The sequence below is a fragment of the Protopterus annectens genome, chromosome 12.part0, assembly GCF_019279795.1.
Source record: "Protopterus annectens isolate FY-2018-M chromosome 12.part0, PAN1.0, whole genome shotgun sequence".
In the NCBI taxonomy this organism is placed as follows: Eukaryota; Metazoa; Chordata; order Ceratodontiformes; family Protopteridae; genus Protopterus; species Protopterus annectens.
The window spans coordinates 428,769,570-428,789,917 of record NC_056746.1 but is presented as its reverse complement, the minus strand read 5'-3'; the positions used below and the strand labels follow the sequence as shown (position 1 = coordinate 428,789,917).

At 40.7% G+C, this 20,348-nt stretch overlaps 1 protein-coding gene across 2 annotated transcripts in view; it reads left to right on the top strand.

The window, feature by feature from the left end:
- GNPTG (N-acetylglucosamine-1-phosphate transferase subunit gamma) overlaps positions 1-20,348 on the top strand; it is a 454,757-nt gene that overhangs the window by 218,234 nt on the left and 216,175 nt on the right. For both annotated transcript variants that reach the window (XM_044089544.1, XM_044089545.1), the window contains exon 7: positions 15,902-16,016. In XM_044089544.1, coding sequence (XP_043945479.1) covers positions 15,902-16,016 — 115 coding nt within the window. The remainder of the gene's footprint in view (positions 1-15,901; positions 16,017-20,348) is intronic.

The following is a 20,348-nucleotide window of genomic DNA, read 5'->3' as shown; positions in this document are numbered from 1 at the left end:
CCTTTCCGCCTCTTCTTCTTCTTCCACCGGTCTTATTAAAGATAAAACAGGACAAGCCCAAGATGATAATCTTGCTGGCTCCAAATTGGCCTCGGCAGTTTTGGTATCCTACTCTAAAAAACCTATGTCTGGAGCCCCCTTGGGTTTTACCTCTGTCTCCGAACCTTCTGTCCCAACATCAGGGTCAGGTTCTACACTCTCATGTCAGAACTCTCAGCCTGGCGGCTTGGTTAATCCAGGGCCTTTGATTTCTTCTTTCCTACCCAAGCAGGTTATGGATGTCATTTTAGAAGCCAGACATCCTAGCACTAGAAAATCTTATGCAGGAAAATGGAAAAGATTTTGTTCCCGGATGCAGGCTCAGGATTCTGATCCTCTTCTTCCTAACATTACCTTAATTTTACTTTACTTGACAGATCTCTTACATAAGGGTCTCTCTTTCTCTTCCATTAAGATACATGCCTCTGCTATTTCTGCTCATTATAATACAGACCCTCCCATCTTTTCCCACCAGCTCATGAGACAGTTTCTCAGAGGAGCTAAGAACTTAAGACCTCCTAGATCTCCTCCCATTCCTGCTTGGGATCTCAACTATGTTTTGGAAAAACTAACCTTGCCTCCTTTTGAGCCTGCTGCCTCTTGTGACATCAAGTTTTTATCTTGGAAAACAGCTATCTTGTTAGCCCTAACCTCTGCCAGGAGAGTTTCAGAGTTACAAGCTCTTATGGCTGTGGAACCTTATATTATTTTTCATCAAGACAGAGTATCTTTGAGGACTAATCCTACCTTCATGCCTAAGGTGGTTTCCAAAGTGGCTTTAAATCAAACTATCCACTTGCCAACCTTTTTCCCCACTCCTCAAAATAAAGGGGAAAGGATCTTACATTCCTTGGATGTACACAGACAACTACATTTTTACCTGGACAGAACCAAGGACATCAGAAAATCAGAACAATTGTTTGTTTCTTATGCTTCAAGTTCCCAAGGTAAAGCCATTTCAAAACAGACCATTTCTAAATGGATTGCTCATGGAATCAGATTTTGTTATTCACACCATGGAAAGCAAATCCCAGGAGTATCTGGACTCATTCCACCAGAGCTGCTGCCACTTCTGCGGCCTTCCTCAGGGGAGTTCCTACCAAAGACATTTTGGAAGCTGCAACTTGGAGTTCAGTGCATACTTTTTCTAAGCACTACAATCTACCTCTCTACTCTAAGTCTAGGGCAGGCTTTGCCTCTGCAGTCTTGCAGGGCCTTTTAGCCGCCCCTTCCTCTTTATGACCACCTCCCTTTCTTTCAGCTTTGGGATTCTACCCTACAGTCATGACTGCAACAGTGAAACACGATGAACATAGTACAGTTGTGTACACCTACCATAAATGTCGATGTTCGAGTGTCTTCACTGTTGCAGTCTGGGTTTCCCTCCCTCCTGTCCCCTCTTATTTTTACTTTTCACCATTCTTCTGAGGTGTATTTGCAAAGGTTTTGGGACCTTTTTCATTTTGGGACTCCTGACATCTGGGGCAAGAAAAACTGGAGAAGATGGCATCGGCTGTCAGCTTTGTACTCCTGGTGCTCTGACGTCAGGGAGCATGGCTGAACAGCCGACATCGGACCCAGACTTTGGGATTCTGGCCGACTGAGGGCTGCCTGCCAGCAGGGGAGAACCCTACAGTCATGACTGCAACAGTGAAGACACTCGAACATCTACATTTATGGTAGGTGTACACAATTGTACTTTCTCCTGCAGGGTGTAAATCTATAGGTAAAGCCCGCTGCAAAACGAGTCTGACGCTTCATGGCAGCACATCAAGCCGCAGTGGAGCTCAGACTGAAAAAAAAAATAATGGCTGCCTTTATTTCATGCTCACTAAGCAGAGGTTTTGCTGTTTAGTGACTGTAAAATAAGAAAAAAATAAAATAAAAAGTGTGTGTATATGTGTGTGTGTGTGTGGCAATGTCTGTGTGCGAGTCTGTGCATGTATGAGAGTGAGAGATCGATCGAGCCGTTAGCTTACACTCTCTAAGCAGCGCTTTTGCTGTATAGCGAGTGTAAAAAAAATAAAGAAAAAAAGAAACCGAAGTGTGTGTCTGTGTGATCCCTGACAGCATCAGTTAAGAGGTACCTCTTGGCACTTGAAATCCAGACAGGGCCACAGATAAGGGAGGACAAAGGACCAAAAATAGGGAACAATTTTAAATATTGCTCTTATAAGCTTAGAAAGTAGATAGAATAACAATGTTTCAATTAGCATGTGTTTTCTGAAGGATATCAAGTCTGAAACTCCAGTGTCTGTCATTACTTAATGACTTCAGTCCCTGGTGATTGCTAGAAAAGTACACATTTCATGAGGATGGGAACAAACATGTGAGCCAAAAGTCTGAGCATTCTGCAAAAATCTGGACATTTGAAAGGTATGCTTCCTTGACTCTTAATTCAAGATATCTGAATAAACCTAAAATAAAGGGAGAACATATTTTACTTAAATGTTAGGTTTTGAGTTGGCATGCATTTTCTGAAACAAGAGGTGTGAGATCGACCATTGGCAGCATCAGTAGTAAAGAGGTTTCCATACCTATGGGCAAAGCCTAAAAAAAAGACATAGCAAATGCTCAAAAATAGGAACAGGCTTTAATTATAGCTGTTATAAAATTACAAATTTGCTTAAATAAAAAGATTTGTGTTAGCATGAATTTTCTGAATAAAATAAAAATCTGAAACTCAAATGTATGCCATTACTTAATAAGTTCAATCTCCAATAACTGGCAACAAAACGAATGTTTTAGGAGTAAGGGATCAAAAAATAAATACCTTGATTTTTTTAAGTGTTATATTTTGGATGTAAAATGCTTCCTGCAACACCATTAACATATACTACAGCAAGTTTGAAACATTAAAGGGAGGAACTATTTTTTACATAAAAAATAATGTGAAAAAATATAGTAATAAAAAAAAAAAAGTAACTAAAACACAATAATTTTGCAGACATCCCATTCTCTAAGCACAGTAATGCCCTCCAGGGTGTTTGTTATTGTGGAAATAACGCCCTTCCAGGGTGTAGAGGCCCTCTGCCACCCTTGGGTGGGTGTTATTTCCACAGTAACACACACCCTGTTGGGCATTATTGTTTAGTGACTTCAGTCTTCAGTGATTTGCCAGAAAACCGCAGATTTTTTGAGTGACAGATCAAAAGTATGAGGTAAAAATCTGGACATTCTTTGAAAATCTGGACAGTTGAAAGGTATGTGAGTTGTTTCATATACTCCCTTGCTCTCTACCTGTGATTAAAACCGAAAAGCTTTATGCTCAGAGACATATGTACTGCAAAGTATATCTTACTGACATCATAGAACAGTGAGGTTATTTAAATAAATGTACTGCAAACATCACTGAAATTGTATACTTCATTTATATTAAAACAAAGACTGTATCATGTAATAGTGACAGCATACTTTTCAACCTCTTAGAGTAAGAATTCTGGACAAAGCCAAAACTAATGGGGGACAAAGGCTCAAAATCAGGAAGTGATTTTACTGTTGCTCTTATAAACTTGGAGAGTTGCTAAAATAGCAGGTTTTGCATTAGCATGCACTTTCTGAAAGATTTGAAGTCTGAATTTCTGTCATTTAGTGGCTTCAGTCCTCAGTGATTTGTCAGAAAACCACAAAGTTTATAAGGATTGGGAGGGTGGCCTAATGGTTAAGGTGTTTGCCTTACAAACACAAGGTGCAGGGTTTGAGTCTCACAAGTGACAATTGGCTAGGCTTAAAATGGCTCGCAAGGGCAGTTAGCTTAGTACTAATCTATGAACCTAAGGAACAGACCAAAAATATGAAGCAAAAATCTGGTATTCGCAAAATTCTAGAAATTGAGAGGTAGGAGTGGCATTGTGTTTCTGAGTAGTTAGTGTACTGCATTATTTATAAAGATTTTAAATAATTGTGTCAAGTATCAAAAACAAATACAAATGCCAATCTTATAATCAATATATATAGTATATAGAGTTCTACTGCGTAGATTAAATCACTTTCTGTAGATGTTGCACTTGGGGCATTATAGTATTAAAAGAAACATGCAGCAGCAGACAGGTGTGTCCTGTTGGGTTCAGTCAGCTAGATAGGTTATAGTGAGGTCAAGAGATGGTTCATGCTTTTACTGTTTAAAACTGTAAACTAATTGCTGTTTGCTACCCGCTTTAGTGCTCTGGGGCCATTTTATTTGTATGCCATAGCCACAAATGTAATGATCAGCAAAACTGATGTTCTTCTTGTTTCATCGTTTCAGTCATCACATTTGGGTTATCTGCTTGCAGTAGCCCTCAGTCGGCCTGATTATCAAAGTCTTGGGTCCTCCATGACGTCAGGTAGTCAGGGGTATAAAGCATGCAGCTGACGCCATTACATCAGTCTTTCTTGCCGTGTGGTGCCCGAAGCAGAAGCAGCTCGCAAGTGCCGGTCGGCCGACTCCTGAAATTTTCGTTTTCGAGTTTCAGAACTGAAGTCTTCAACTGAAGTTAAATACCCTGTTGGGGAAACTTTTTCTTGTTCTTTACCAGTGTCAGTAAAAGTTAATAATTGCATTTCTGGTGGAAAGCAAATACCTCATAAAGATTTTCATTCGTACTGTATTCCTTGCCTAGGCCCTGACTACAACGTACCTCACTGTCAGTTTTCTGCCTTATTTAACCAACAAACTATCTATCGTCGGTATATTTACGCTTCTAAATATTTCGGTTCTCGTTTCAATTATTCAATTATCCAGATATGTCTTCGGTAAGCCATCCGACTACCGACATTCCTAAAAAACGTAAAGATAAAGACAGACAAGCTGCCTAGGTCCAAAGCTCCCGACGACGCTTCTCCTAAGCCAGTCGCCAGTTCGCCGGTACTCAGTGAGGCGCTTTCGCAGCCCTTGATACCTGCTACTTCAGATTCGCAGGCCTCTACTGAGACCTATTCGGAGTCCGGTATGCCGTGAGATGCTTCAACTGTGGAACCTGCGTTTGTCTCTACCTTGCATGGGTCCAGAGCTGCTGCGCAGGCACCAGCTTCTGAGGGTGTATTCAGGCCTACTGACTTGCATATTAAACCAATGCCACCTTCTTCTTTAAAGCCTAAAACTTGAACCATGCCTAGAAAACCGACACCCGGACCGCATGCTCAGGTCTCTATGCCTAAAAAACAAATGATAAGAATGGCTGAAGACTTTATTACTTTAATCAGGGGAAGCCAACCCTCCCCTTCTAAGAGACCTAGGACTGAATTTGCTTATGACTCAGGATTGTAAAATTTCTGTTTCTTCTGATGACCAGGATTCTACCTATGAGGATTCTGTTGCAGAGGACTCTATTCCCTCTGCTTCCCCTCCAGAGGATTTCTCTTTTGGTGAAACTTGCATACTCTTTAGGGAGCATTTCCGCTGGGAAAGCCAGGATTACTCTGATTCTAAAAAGAGGCTTAGGGATTTCTTACTCCTGCCTCAACACAGGCCTTTAGCTATCCCTTCTGTACTAGACATTGTTGATGATGCCTTTTCGGAATCTAGATTGGCCCCTGATTCTTTGCCTCCTGCTCCCAGAAAACCTGACAGATATTACAGGATTCCTGACTCTCACAAGTTCCTTTTTAAAAATCCTACTGCGGATCCTGAGACCATTTCACAGGGACCCAAGGGCATTAAGGCTTCTACTGCCAAAAATCCTACCCATTCTTATAGAGACTCCAGGGCGCTAGATATATGGGGTAATAAGGTATACACCTCTGCAACCTTGGCCATTAGGGCCTTAAACTGTCAGTTTCACATGTTAAAGTATCAGCAACATATTATTGGATTGCTTAAACAGAAAATGATGTTGATTCCTGACTGTGCTGAAAACAAAGATTTACAGGATTTAATGCATTCTGCTGAACAGGTTGGAAAACATACTTTGCAATGTGGTTTTGATTCATTAGAAGCATCTTGCAGGGCTGCTGTCACCATACCTCTCAACCTGGAAACATCAAAAATCTGGACAAGGCCCATGAAAAAATAGGTACAAATCTGTACGCTGATTAACACAAAATTTGCATACATAATTAAGTAACTCCGCCCACACGTATGGAATTGTGGGATACCAACTTTCAAACACAAACTGAAGAACAGACAACCAAAATATGGCACCAGAGTCCCCCTGCAGCCATTCTAATGTCCCATTATCTGGCTATTTCACCCCATTTACAATAAACACTAATGTGTGCATAGTACTGGTTTACTTCTACAATGATTATTTTGATTTTATTTTTACATTTTATAGCACAATGCACAAATACTAATAGATATCTGCTAAACAAAGCAACACTGTCTCACAATGAAAATAGACTTGGCATTAAAACTTCTCTGCTCTCTAAACTCGCATTCATTGAAACAGCATTAAAACCCACATCACATCCAAAGAAAATGCATCTGTCCAGTGATGTTTAAAGATTACCTTTGGGTTATTTTCAAATCATAGGCCCCTGGCTTGCACACAAATCAAGAAACATACATGCGTTCTTTGATACACCTTCCTGACTTTATTAAATTATACTCCTTGTATAATTCAGCACGCTTGTTAGACTTAAGTTACAGCATATTTTAAAATTTGTTTGAACATTTTTCCAGTAGGCAGTGAAACAAAATGCATGAACCAATAATGACAAAACTGCCCAATTCAGAACATTTGCATCATAAAAGTCTACTTACACACACACACACACACACATTTTTTATATATATATATATATATATATATATATATATATATATATATAATATATACGTGTGTGTGTGCGTGTGTATATATATAATGACAGTAGTGTAAGCCATGGGCATCTTGCACAGCTTTGCGCACTTATTTTCAATTTCAGTTTTTTTTTTCTGGGGGGACAAAAGGCCAAAAACCAGGACACATTTTAAACATTGCTTGTATTTTTGGAAAGTTGGTAGAATAAAATGTTGTGTCACCACCATGCATTTCACTGCCAAGTTTTTAACCCAGGACCTGTGCACTACAATCAGAGCAGCATACCACTATGCCAAATCAGCAGTTTCTAGAAAGACAGCAAGACTGAAACTTAAATTGCTATCATGTAGTGAATTCAGATCACAGTTCTCACCATATCTGCCAGCCTCTTAGCACAAAACACTGGACAAAGCCAATAATGGGGGACAGGGGGAATACAAAATTCAGTTCTCACTTCTCACCATAGCTCTCAACATCTTAGCACAAAAAGCCTGGACAAAGCCAATAATGAAGGGCATACAGCCCCAAAATAGGGACAAATTTCAAATACTGATCTTATAAACTTAGAAAATTGCTAGGATAAAAAGGTTTTGTTACCATTTATTTTCTGAAGAATATGAAGTCCGAAATTCAAATGCCTGTCATTATTTAGTGAATTCAATCCTTCAGTGATTTGCCATTGCCACAAAAATCCTGAAAAGCACAGATTTAATGAGGAATAGAACAAAAATATTTGACATAAATTCACAAGTGGTGGTAGCTAAGGACTTTAGGCTCTTTTTACCCGTACCCAAGGTACAGGGTTTGAGCCTGAGTACCTGTAGCCACCAGGTGTATTGAGTTGAGGGCATATACACACACATGCACACCAATTAAGAGCTCTTTTATCAATTGATCCTTCAACAAGGTTCAATTTAAACCAACATTGTTTTTAAAATGAGAAAAAAATGACATTATCCACTTTGAGTCAGTTCCATTTCACATCAGAAAGTCAGTTCAGTGAGGTTAGTGCTTCTCACATGTGCACAACCATTTGTTTTGGGGCTCTGTCAAGCCTTTCTGGGCTGGGGGGGAGTGACAGCTATGATGGATGCCTATCAGCCTTCTGTTCTCCTCTGGTATTTGCTGCAGGACCAGTGGTGGCGAACTGCAAGGCAGATTCCACTCTTCCTGTTTGCACAGCTTGCCAAATGAGCAGCAGTAATTATAAGAAAGCCTACACAATAGTTATTTCACCACATAACTCTGTATCGACAGATGTAAGAGAGAGGAACTTGCCAGATTGATTAGTTGCAAAGTTGCTCTTGCAATAGTCTTGGACTTCTGAAGATGAAAATTCTAGCCCTGAAGATGAAAATTCTAGCCCTCAGCTTATACTTGTCAAATAATAAATATGTAGCTTGCAGTTTCAGCTTCATACTACTGGACTTCACAAATGCTACTAAAATGACATTTTGATATATTCCCATCATTACTATTTCACAGTGTACTTGTATTCCCTCCCTATCCAAGCAAAAATCTGTCCTTGTAAACCAAAGTCTTCTAACTACACATGCAAAAAAAATAAACTTTTCACAGCACCATCTCATCCAAAGATATTATTCTGAATCTTTTATTATCAAGTTTCATTTCCAAACATTGTCGATATGCTAAAACAACACATGCTTCTGAGGGACAGCTGCTTCATGCAGGACAAAAGGAGACTACTTATTTTATAATCTACTTCAGAATTCTGCCTGTGGGGGTTTTCATAATGTTACCTGCAAAGGATCTGTAATTATTAAGTGCATTACACAGTTCAACCAAAACCAATGGTGCATGGCTACACTTATAAAATCAGTATAATACTGGCGGTAGCATCCATGATCTCGTATTTATATAATTAGAAAAAAATAAATGATTCGTCTCCAACAAAATCCTGCTGCTCGCAGACATTACACAGTGCAACCAAAACTAATGGTGCATGGCTACACTTAAAAAATCAGTATAATACTACTACTGGCTGTAGCATCCATGATCTCTTATTTATATAATTAAAAAAAAAGAAATGATTCGGCTCCAACAAAATCCTGCTACTCGCAGTCGCAGACATTACACAGTAAAACCAAAACCAATGATGCATGGCTACACTTATAAATAATACTGGCTGTAGCATCCATGATCTCGTATTTATATAATTTGAAGGGAAAAAAAAGAAATTATTCGGCTTCAACAAAATTCTGCTGCTCGCAGCAGAATTCGGCTAAAATACCTGGTTTCCATATGTTTGGCTAAATACCTGAGCGAAAAAGCAGCTGTAGTGTGCATGTGTTTCCTTCAGTAAAAAGAAGCAGCAGAACGGCAGATGTTTCCTGCAGTAGAAAGCAAGCAAGCAGAACGGCTCTAAACAAAAGTTATTTGTTTCCACGCTCGCAGCCAGCTCAATTCCTTAAGTTGAAAAGCGGACATTTCCACGCTCAGCCAGCTCAATTGCAACAGGCTGACGGAGCTGACGTCATTGCGCACGTGATGACATCAGCTCCAAAGCGCGAAAGATCATTTAAAAAATAAAAAATCGGGAATGAAGGGGTGCCACTCTGGAATCGTGGCACCCCATTATTTGGACCCCAAAACTCAGTAAAAACCGAGTAATTCGGTACAGTTAGGAGGTGTGGCTGTCACTGGGTCTGTACTTGGATTACTCTGCTGGCCCACGTGGAGTCTGTGCTGAGTAGGTACAAGCTGAAAGTTTTATACCAGGGGGCTGGAAAAAGCTAGAAACTGGCCCAAAACGACCAATAAACTACTAGTTACTGGCTGAAACCTCACAAAACTGGACAAAAGGCAGCTCAATGCTTCCCACTCCCACTGGTAAGCAAGGTAGCTTCCCTTCCCCCAAATAAGGCAAGGAAACAGTACACAGGAACTACAACCAAAGCCCAGGAATCAGCAACTCTGAAACTGGACTAAACTAGTAAAGCAGGAAAAACAAGAGATAATTTTTTCTTTTTTTTTCTTTTTTTCACAAAACAGGCAGAAACAGGTACAGCAAACACTTATAAATGCTATGAATCAGCTACTACAGCTTACACAGAAGAATTTGCTACAAATACAGTCAAATAGTAACAAACAAGGATTCCAAGTGCAATATTAAGTTAAATGCAGTAAAAACAGCTTCAATGTAACAGAAAGGCAGTGAAATACAGTTGCTAGGTATTCAGATGTGGAAAGCAACAAAAAATATACTTAGTATCAAGAAATGTCGCTTATTCAGCTCTCTGCAGCCTGGATTACTCTGCTGGCCCACGGAGTCTGTGCTGAGTAGGTACAAGCTGAAAGTTTTATACCAGGGGCTGGAAAAGCTAGAAACTGGCCCAAAACGACCAATAAACTACTAGTTACTGGCTGAAACCTCACAAAACTGGACAAAAGGCAGCTCAATGCTTCCCACTCCCACTGGTAAGCAAGGTAGCTTCCCATTGCCCAAATAAGGCAAGGAAACAGTACACAGGAACTACAACCAAAGCCCAGGAATCAGCAACTCTGAAACTGGACTAAACTAGTAAAGCAGGAAAAACAAGACATATTTTTTTCTTTTTTTTCTTTTTCACAAAACAGGCAGAAACAGGTACAGCAAACACTTATAAATGCTATGAATCAGCTACTACAGCTTACACAGAAGAATTTGCTACAAATACAGTCAAATAGTAACAAACAAGGATTCCAAGTGCAATATTAAGTTAAATGCAGTAAAAACAGATTCAATGTAACAGAAAGGCAGGCGAAATACAGTTGCTAGGTATTCAGATGTGGAAAGCAACAAAAAATATACTTAGTATCAAGAAAAGTCGCTTATTCAGCTCTCTGCAGCCTGGATTACTCTGCTGGCCCACGTGGAGTCTGCTCTGCATGCTTGGCTTAAGGAGCAGTCTCTGCCAGATCATGTTAAAGCTAAATTGTTGGATGCTCCCTTAAATCAGGACCGCCTTTTTGGCAACAAAGCAGAAGTTGTTCTTAATAAATGGAGGAAAAAGCTAAATCAATGCAAATTTTAAGGATTTCCTACAAGTACAGCCTCCAAGATTTAGTAGGCATTGGCCATCTAAGAATTGGTCCTTTCCTGACTCTTCCAGGCCTTCTCCAAACCCAGAAAAAGCAGAACACCCAGGTTTCAGTCCCAGGGTACGCACAGGACTAAGCAGTGGGGGGTTTCCACTTCCAAATCAGGGAGTACTAAGACTCCCCCCTATGGTAAGCTGTCTCAATGACTTAACCTTAAAACTTCCAAGCACTTCTCAACTGTCTGCTCCTTTAGGGGGAAAGATTGCTCTGCAGGCAAAAAACTGGGAACTCATTGCCCAGGACAAATGGGTTTTAAATATAGTTTTCCAAGGATACAGATTTCACTTCCACACGTTACCAACCCCAAACGGTTGGCCAGATCTACCCCCAAATCAGTGGGCAGAGGCTCAAAAGCTAGTACTCTCTCTTAAGCATAAAGGCTATTCAAACTGTACCAGAAGAGGAAAAGGGACTAGGTTTCTTCTCAAGACTTTTCCTGGTACCCAGAAAAGACAATTCATGGCGTCCTATCCTGGACCTATCCATCTTACATTTTTGGTGATTCCAAAGTTCAAGATGCTAACTCTTCACCAGTTGCTTCCTATGCTAGGCAAAGATGCCTGGTTGGCAACACTGGATCTAAGGGAAGCCTACCTGCACATCCCAATCAGGGAATCTTGCAGAAGATACCTACACTTCAAAGCGGGCTGCATGCACTACCAGTTCTCTGCACTGCCCTTTGGCTTATCTACTGTGCCCAGGGTATTCACAAAGTGCCTAGCTCCAGTCATTGCATTTTGCAGGCAAAGAAAAATTCAAATCTATCCATACCTGGACGATTGTCTAATTCAGGCAGAAAGCCAGGACATACTTTTGAATCATCTGGCATTTGTACAAAAGGTGCTCACTTGTCTGGGGTACACCATGGAAGGAAAGAAATCTCATCTGGTACCCTGTCAACAAATTATACTCCTGGGAGCAAGCTTGAACACAACTTACAGGATGGCTTTACGCCAGAGAAACAAATTCATTTGACAACTTATTTCAAACTAATGGCCACAAAGACCCTGCTATCTGCAAGGCAAATACTACAAGCCTTGGGGTTCATGGCCTCCTGCATTCTACTAATTCCATATGCAAGACTGCATATGAGGAAACTACAATGGTATCTAAAAAGCCTATGGTGTCAACATTCCTAGGATCTAGAAGCAATGATTCCTATCATATCTTGCCTACGGTTAGAATTCCTTTGGTGGGCAGAGGCCTGCCACCTAAACAAGGGACTACCATTCACTCTACCCCCTGCCACCCAAACCCTAACAACAGACGCATCAGACTATGCATGGAGGGGCTCACCTGGCAGGGAAGTGCATTCATGGCAAATGGAGGCCAGGTCAAATGCACCTGCATATCAATCAAAAAGAAATGTTAGCTCTACAGAATGCACTGACAGCCTTCAAGGACCACATTCTTCCAGGACAATTAATGGTAAAGACAGACAACACCACTGTTATGCGGTACATAAACAAGCAGGGGGTTACCCATTCCTGCCCCATCTGCAGACTAGCCATGGCTCTCTGGAACACAGCCTTGAGCTACCAGGTGCATCTACAAGCTCAATTCCTGCCAGGAAGACTAAATACTCTGGCAGACGAACTAAGCAGAAATCTCATGGACCCACACGAGTGGAAACTAGAACCAAAGACTTTCAACATGTTGATATACAAATGGGGGAGCCCAGATATAGACCTGTTTGCCTCTCCCCAAAACTACCAATAGGACAAATTCTGCACAAGGACTCCCCACAAACTATCTTGGAAAGTGGATGCTCTGTCATTCAGTTGGAAAAATCTTTCAGTGTACGCCTTTCCCCCTCTGCCTGTCCTCTGCAAAGTACTACTAAAGATCAAACAGGACAAACCAAGGATGATACTGATTGCACCAGAGTAGCGTCGCCAACACTGGTACCCCCTCTTGCGCAGTGTGTCACTGCTGGCTCCGTGGCACCTGCCTCAGACTCCTACCCTGCTGTCTCAGCAGGACAGCCAGATTCTGCACCCTCAGCTTCAAACCCTGAACCTGGCAGCCTGGCTAATTATCTAATTTCTCCGTTACCATCCCTTAGTAAACAAGTGTTGGATGTCATTTTGGAGGCAAGGAGGCCTAGTACTAGAAAGTCTTATGCTGGAAAATGGAAAAAATTCTGTGCCTGGAACCAAACTCAAGGGATGGCCACAGCAGCGCCCAACTTACCTCAGATTCTCCAATACTTAACTGAGATGCTTCACAAGGGCCTTTATTTTTCCTCCATCAAAATTCACGCCCAAGCTATTTCAGCTCATTACAACACAGAACTACCCCACTTCTCTCATCCACTGCTCAAGCAGTTCCTCAGAGGGGCAAAAAACTTAAGACCACCCAGGAGAGCCCCAACTCCAGCTTGGGACCTTAACTTTGTATTGGAAAAATTCAGTCTTCCTTTTTTTGAGCCAGCTGCAAGTGCAGAGTTGAAATTCCTTTCTTGGAAAACAGCCTTCCTTTTAGCAATCACTTCAGCAAGAAGGGTATCTGAATTACAGGCCCTTATGGCAGTGGCGCCTGTCATCATCTTTCATGCGGACAGAGTGTCCCTTAGGACCAATCCCTCCTTCATGCCCAAAGTGGTTTCCAGTGTGGCTCTTAATCAGTCCATTCATTTGCCAACCTTCTTTCCTAATCCACAGAACAAAGGGGAATGCATACTGCACTCCTTAGATGTGCACAGACTACTGAGATTTTACTTGGACAGGACTAAACCTCAAAGGAAATCTAAACAACTGCTGGTGACATTTGCTGCAGGGGCAGAGGGGAAAGCTATTTCAAAGCAAACCATTTCTAAATGGATAGGCCATTGCATTCATTTCTGCTATAAGCACCATGGAAAACCTATCCCACAGGGGATTAGATCCCATTCAAACAGGGCTGCATCTACCTTCACAGCCATTCTCAGAGGTGTTCCTACCAGGGACATCCTAGAAGCTGCTACCTGGAGTTCTGTACATACTTTCACCAAGCATTACCATTTGCCTATTTTCTCTAAATCCAGAGCTGGCTTTGCCACTGCAGTCTTGCAAGGCCTTATAGCTGGTCCTAAGGCTATCTAATTTCCTCCTCCAATCCTTAGCTTTGGGAATCTACCCAAATGTGATGACTGCAACAGTGAAACATGAAGAACATAGTACAGTTGTGTACACTTACCATAAATGTAGATGTTCAAGTGTATTCACTGTTGCAGTCCTGGTTACCCTCCCTCCAGCCCCCTGACATCTTTTGGCTATACCTTTACTCTCCTTTTCTATGCTTAAATGCTTTTTGGTTTATTTACTTTTGTGTTGGAGGTATACCATTGTGTGTGTGTGTGTATATATATATATATATATATATATATATATTTATTTAATTGCTTCCCATTAGGGGGGTACCTGACATCTGGGGCAAGAAAAACTGATGTAATGGCGTCGGCTGCATGCTTTATACCCCTGACTACCTGACGTCACGGAAAATGAGACAGCAACCGACGCAGGACCCAAGACTTTGATAATAAGGCCGACTGAGGGCTACTGCAAGCAGATAACCCAAATGTGATGACTGCAACAGTGAATACACTCGAACATCTACTTTTATGGTAAGTGTACACAACTGTACTTTTTGCCGTATACTATAAATATTAAAACAACAAATTTGTTGATTAATGCTGTGACTGCATGTCTGTCATGGGAGGAGTTGGGTACTGCTCAATACTGTAAAGTATTTACTAATACAGTGAAACATAGTCTTCAAATCACAGTTCATCACATCTTATTCCCTAAAAGTTCTGTTCCAGAAAACACAGTCCTCAAGGAAAACCGCAAAATCCATGTTCATCTGTGAAGAGCTGTATCTGCATGCTCCTCACTCTGGAGACCTTACCATATGCATCCTTTCAGGGATTATCCTAATTTCTGGAAATGCCTCATCTCAAACAAGACACAGTTGTTAATGCTGCCTGATATGCAGGTTTCTGACTAAAACAGAGATATTTCCTTTTTATTTACAGCATAATAGTTATGGCTTGATCAGTGATAGCTGCTCTCATTTAAGTTGTATTAATACTGTACAACTTTCATTAGACATTTAATTCACATTGTAATCAGGCAGTGTTGACATTTCCAAAGAGGAGGAAGAACTTTGGCAGATCACAGAGCAACTGTCTTATGCATTAAATAACTAAAAAAAAAAAAGAGAAGTGGAAGTTTTTTTCTTTTCCAGTTTTTCTTTCCTCTGCACCTGTTGGCCATGGAACCACTGCTGTGGTGGCTGTAGCCTACTCATTCCCATTTATAAGGTAGAAGTGCAGCTACAGTGTGACTCATCTGGGCAGCCATCAGAGGAATTTCCCTTTGAGTCTTGTCATTCCCCTGGCCATACTTACAGGGTTGTAGACGATGGGTATGGATTGGGGTGGAGCTTATCACCACCATCATGAGCGATGATGTGCTCATAGTCCCACCCCCCCAAAGGCAGATACTTCTATGCATTTCCAGTCTCCATTGTGAATTGTAGATGAAGTGAGCATCCCATTTGACATGCCCCCCAAACCTCCCACCTAGGAGAGGTGATCAGGCTTCACCCTCATCATTGCTATCTCTCTCTGTCTAGCTGTTTCAGCACCCAGGTCACTAATCAAGCCCAGGTTGTCTAGATCATAGTCAGGCCCTCATCACTGTATGTCATGGAGATACCTTAAAGGTAGATGTAATATTCAGAGATTAGCTGTTCGTTCATAATGGATAAGGGATAGAAAATGTCATGGCAAAGTATTTATGTGCTACTGGCTACAGCAGTTGCAATTAAAAAAAATCACAGTAAGAAACATGCCTGCCCTTCACCACTGCTTTTCTGATTGTATTTGTGTGAGTCATTCCCAAAAATTCTTAAAATGTAATTATGCGGTTGCCTTCTGTTTAAAACAATGTGTTGTGAATTTAACAACTGTGTTTCATTGTGCATGTTTGTAATTGTTTATGGTGACAGTGCAAGGAGTTTAATCATAATTTCTTAATTTTATCCTTAATTATTAGGTGCTCTTAATGTGTGGAAGAAGCAACAAGCTGATTAATGTCTCAGAACCAACTACCTGTATTTATTCTGTAACATTTGAAACACCTTTGGTCTGCCACCCACACTCCTTGCTAGGTTAGTAAAAAGATTTTTAAAGACTGTTTTTTTTGAAAATGTTGTATTTCTGAGGTAAGTGGCTAGTGATTTCTTTAAAACATGAATTTTGTCATCCAGCCTGATGTTTGAGTTGGAGAGATGCTGTCTAAAACACCTTGGGTTTAGTTGGGATGTGGGGAGCATCATAGTTGGAAAGGAGAGTTGGTCAGTCACTAGCCTGATCTGCTTCCTCTTGTGCATGTTGGTAGAAACCAGGGACAAACACACAGTAGCAATCTGAAGATACCAGCAGGTATTTTGAAGCTTAAAGCACTTGTATGGTTGGCATAAACATGTAAGTACATATCGGTACATTGTATTCTGGCCTTTGTGGACACCTGGGAAACAAAGGCAAAAATCCCAATAATGACACTCACTAGAGTACAGAGGTTCTTGTGTTCTCCTACCAACAACCTTAATAGGGCTTTCACTAGACAGATGAATGGAGTATAAAAACTGAGATTTGGTAAAGGAGACTTCTTGCAATGGAGAAGCCAGAGGTATCTGACAAGGCACTGAGCTCATTACAAATAGGAACAAAAATAATTTATGTCATTTCTTTCTGAATCCTTCGTAGCTTTTTGTTATGTTGTTTGGATTTGTGAAACTTTTATGCAGCCATTGCTGCTGCATTCTGATATAATTTTGCAGCAGCGTATTCCTGTTTCTCACTTTCTTAACATCACATTTTATTTTTCTTAGTGTTAGAGTTTCCCTTCTAAAATTTTTGACCCCACTGCTATTAACTCATACAACTCTTGGTATCATATCACAGTTGCCTTTGACACCATCTCACTCTGTTTTCCTTAGGCTGTTTCTTTGGGCATCAGATCTTGCACTTCACCTTTCATGCTTATGTTTCCCAATAGCCTTAATGAGATCTAAGGAGTAGTTGAGTGGTTTTAATTTAATGTGGCTAGGTGGTACTGTGTTTTGCAAAGCAAGCATTTGGTTGCACCTTTCCAGCTATGGCTGTAAGTTGTAGAGTGGGTTGAGGTAGTACTGAATGGTGAAATATTTCCTTTCTGGCCACAAGTCCATTTTTTAAGTACATTCTTTCAAGTGATCTGAAAGACATACTGTGATGAACTGGAGAAATGAATACCTTCAGTGGTCCATCTGCCCATTTTGAAACAGGCTGTAATCTTTCTTCCTTTCCAACTGTTACTTTTCCTTTTTTGATCATTCATTTTTATTAATGTTTTGTCCACTTCTTGATTCCCCTAAGCATACATAATAATTTACTTCCATTATGTACACTCTTATATGTGTAATTTGCATAAACTGAGCCCAAGTGTTCTTGGTTATGATTTCTTAACAGCATCGTTGCAGTTCCCTGTGTGTAGTTTGAAATAATAGCATGTTTAGCATACTGTTTTTCTTTCTTAGTCACAGCAGCCCAAGTATAGTGAAAAACATTGCAATGGCCTGTTTTGAAAGTTGGAAGAATGTGTCCCCCTACAAGTAAAAATCTGCAGAGCCAAAAGTGATGTGACGCAAAAATGTCCAGCTGAAAGGACAGTTCAGTAGTCTACATGGAGTAAGTATGTGCTAGCAAGATCATTTCTAAATACAGATAAACTAGACTTTCATGGCGAATAAGGATCACCTGTTCTGTGTATACCCATAGCCGACCTTAGGCATAGGCCAACTAGGAGGCTGCCTAGGGCGCCGGTCTAGAAGGGACACTTTTCCAGTATTTATTTGATGTAGGTAGACCAGGATGGGGGCACCGGGTGGTGTGGTGGGGGGCACCATGAAGCCCTTTTGCCTACGGCACCAGTTGACCTAAGGCCGCTCCTGTGTATACCATGCCCATTTCTCTACTTTTAAGATAGCTACTGACCCTAATTTAACACTCAGCCAGGTTTGTCACACTCCTAGAGTAATTGTTTTGTTAGTCCCATATATTATTTCGTTTTTTCACTATGTCTCCAGAACCACCTCAAGAAATGTGTGCAGTGTACCACCATTCTGTCCTTGATAAGAAAAAAATGGCATTTTTTTAGATTATTCTAGAGCTGTCCTTTCTCTTTTATGAGCTGTTTCCTTGTTTCTACACACCTATTCTTTGGAATGATGCTACCCTTTGAATTTTCTTTACATTATTGTAAAGCTTCTGTGTTGTTTCCTTTTCCTTGGGGTATTCACATTAAATTGTCTTCATAAGGCTACTTATGCAAACTCTAATCACCATATTTTCTGTCCTAAGAACTATTTATATCCTTCCTCTGTTTTTATAAAGATGTGAGGAAGTACTTCTTATCGCTGCCCTACAGTCTGGCTAAAACCTGCATATTCTGTAGAAAATTGAAAATACAGTTCTCAGATTTGTGCACCTTAGTTCATACACAGAACATCATTCTGGAATGGTGCAGAAGGTTAGATATGGACATCATAGTACTAATAGATATAAGAATAACAGAAGAAGGAAGAATGCAAGTTAATGGGTTATGGGAAGGCAAGGTTATATGGAACTTAGGAGACGAAAGATGTTCATGTGTAGCAGTTCTATGTTAAGAATGCATAGACATTTTGGATTATACATTAGTAGTATTAGGAAGTATAGTAGTATTAGATATAAGATGGAGGATTCAAATACATCGGATAATTGCACTCTGCGCATACACTATAGAAAAGCAGAGATCATGTCTAAGATAATACTTGATTATGCGAGTCTAAATATGCAAGTAAATAATAGTGGGAGACTTTAATTGTGATCTAAGACATAGGCGAAAAGAAGGGGCAGATGTAAACATTATTTCTGATGTGATCATATGCCGTAAAATGTTTTTGTGGAAAAGCAAACATTGCACACACGAGGAGTAATCTAAGAACTTAAATTGATTACTTTATAGTACCAGAGAGCTTAAATATATTACATCAAGGAGTTAAAATTACATATCTGAAGTAGTTGACTTCATTTGGTTTTCACCCTGTGGGTTATGAATCCATATCGGATCTGACATGGCCACATATCCAGCATCTGATCCAAGCTCCAAGCTCCTCCCCTTACCCACAATGCCTGCTGCCCCCCCCCCCCCAGATCTCGTTTGCCGCTGAAACAGCTAGCATTGTGCTCTGAGCGTCTTTTGGGTAAGTGAGTTGTTTATTTTGGATCCTTTTTTTTTTATCTATCTTTAGAGATTTCCATTCTGTATCTACCCTACCTGCGTTTGGTCATTGGTAAAAAAAAGTTCTTTCCCTTTTTCTCCTTTCCTAGTTGTGTGTGTGTGTGTGTGTGTTTGTGTTTGTTTGTGTGTGTGTGTGTGTTTCTGTTTTTGCGAGCTGGTTTGGGAGTACGTCCGATACCCCAAAACCAGCGTTTAGGAAGTGCACAGTGTGTGGCCATAAGCTCTCCCCAACCAGTGGCCACTGTTGTATGCCTGGGTGCCACTCATTTGCTTACCCCCTATCCTGTCTGTGCAGGGCTTAAGGACAGGAGGGATAAGCTTATTCTAAAGGGCTTACTTCCCACCTCAGGAACGGCAGCCCTCTCACCCCCGGCTTCTACCTCATCATCAGCTTCTTATCCTTCCCAGGCCTCTGGGACTCAAACTCCCACCAAGAGGTCCATGGATGGAGAGAAACAGCATAAAAAAGATAGTCTGAAGACGCAGTCACCTGACCGCTCAGCTCTGGTGGGGCCTCTGCCAAAATCCAAGCCAACAACCAGGCCAAGTTCTACCCGGCTCCACTCTCCCAGGTTTTCTCTCAAGCAAGAGGAGTCTCGGGTCCAGTCTCTTGTTTGGACCTCCCCTCATTGGCACTCCAGGCCGGTGTCAGTGGCCTCCTCCCGTTTGACCCAGAGCCTTAGCAAAGCAGAGATAGATAGGGTGATGCGGAAGTTCATCCGCACCCAAATCCAGATGGGAGTCTTGCCTGCCCGCTCTCCCTCCGGATTATTAAGATTATTAGATTATTAAGTCTGTGATTTTATACAAGGCAATATACTACATGGCTGGAAATATATCAACCTTAGTTCATTTTAACAATACTAACTAATTATACAATTATATAGGTTTTTAGGGTTCTTGTACACAGACCTGAAGAAGTCTAGAAGGACGGAAGCGATCTTTGTTAACAATAGGTTATGAAAATAGAAACTGATTTTTACATGCAAAATGTATATGTATATATTTATATGTAATTTTTGATAGCAAAATGAACTAAGGTTGATATATTTCCAGCCATGTAGTATATTGCCGTGTATAAAATCACAGACTTAATAATCTACTTAATAATTTGGTTAAATAAGATGTACCATTAAAGTTCATTAGGGCTATATATATTATTATGACAGCTACTAGG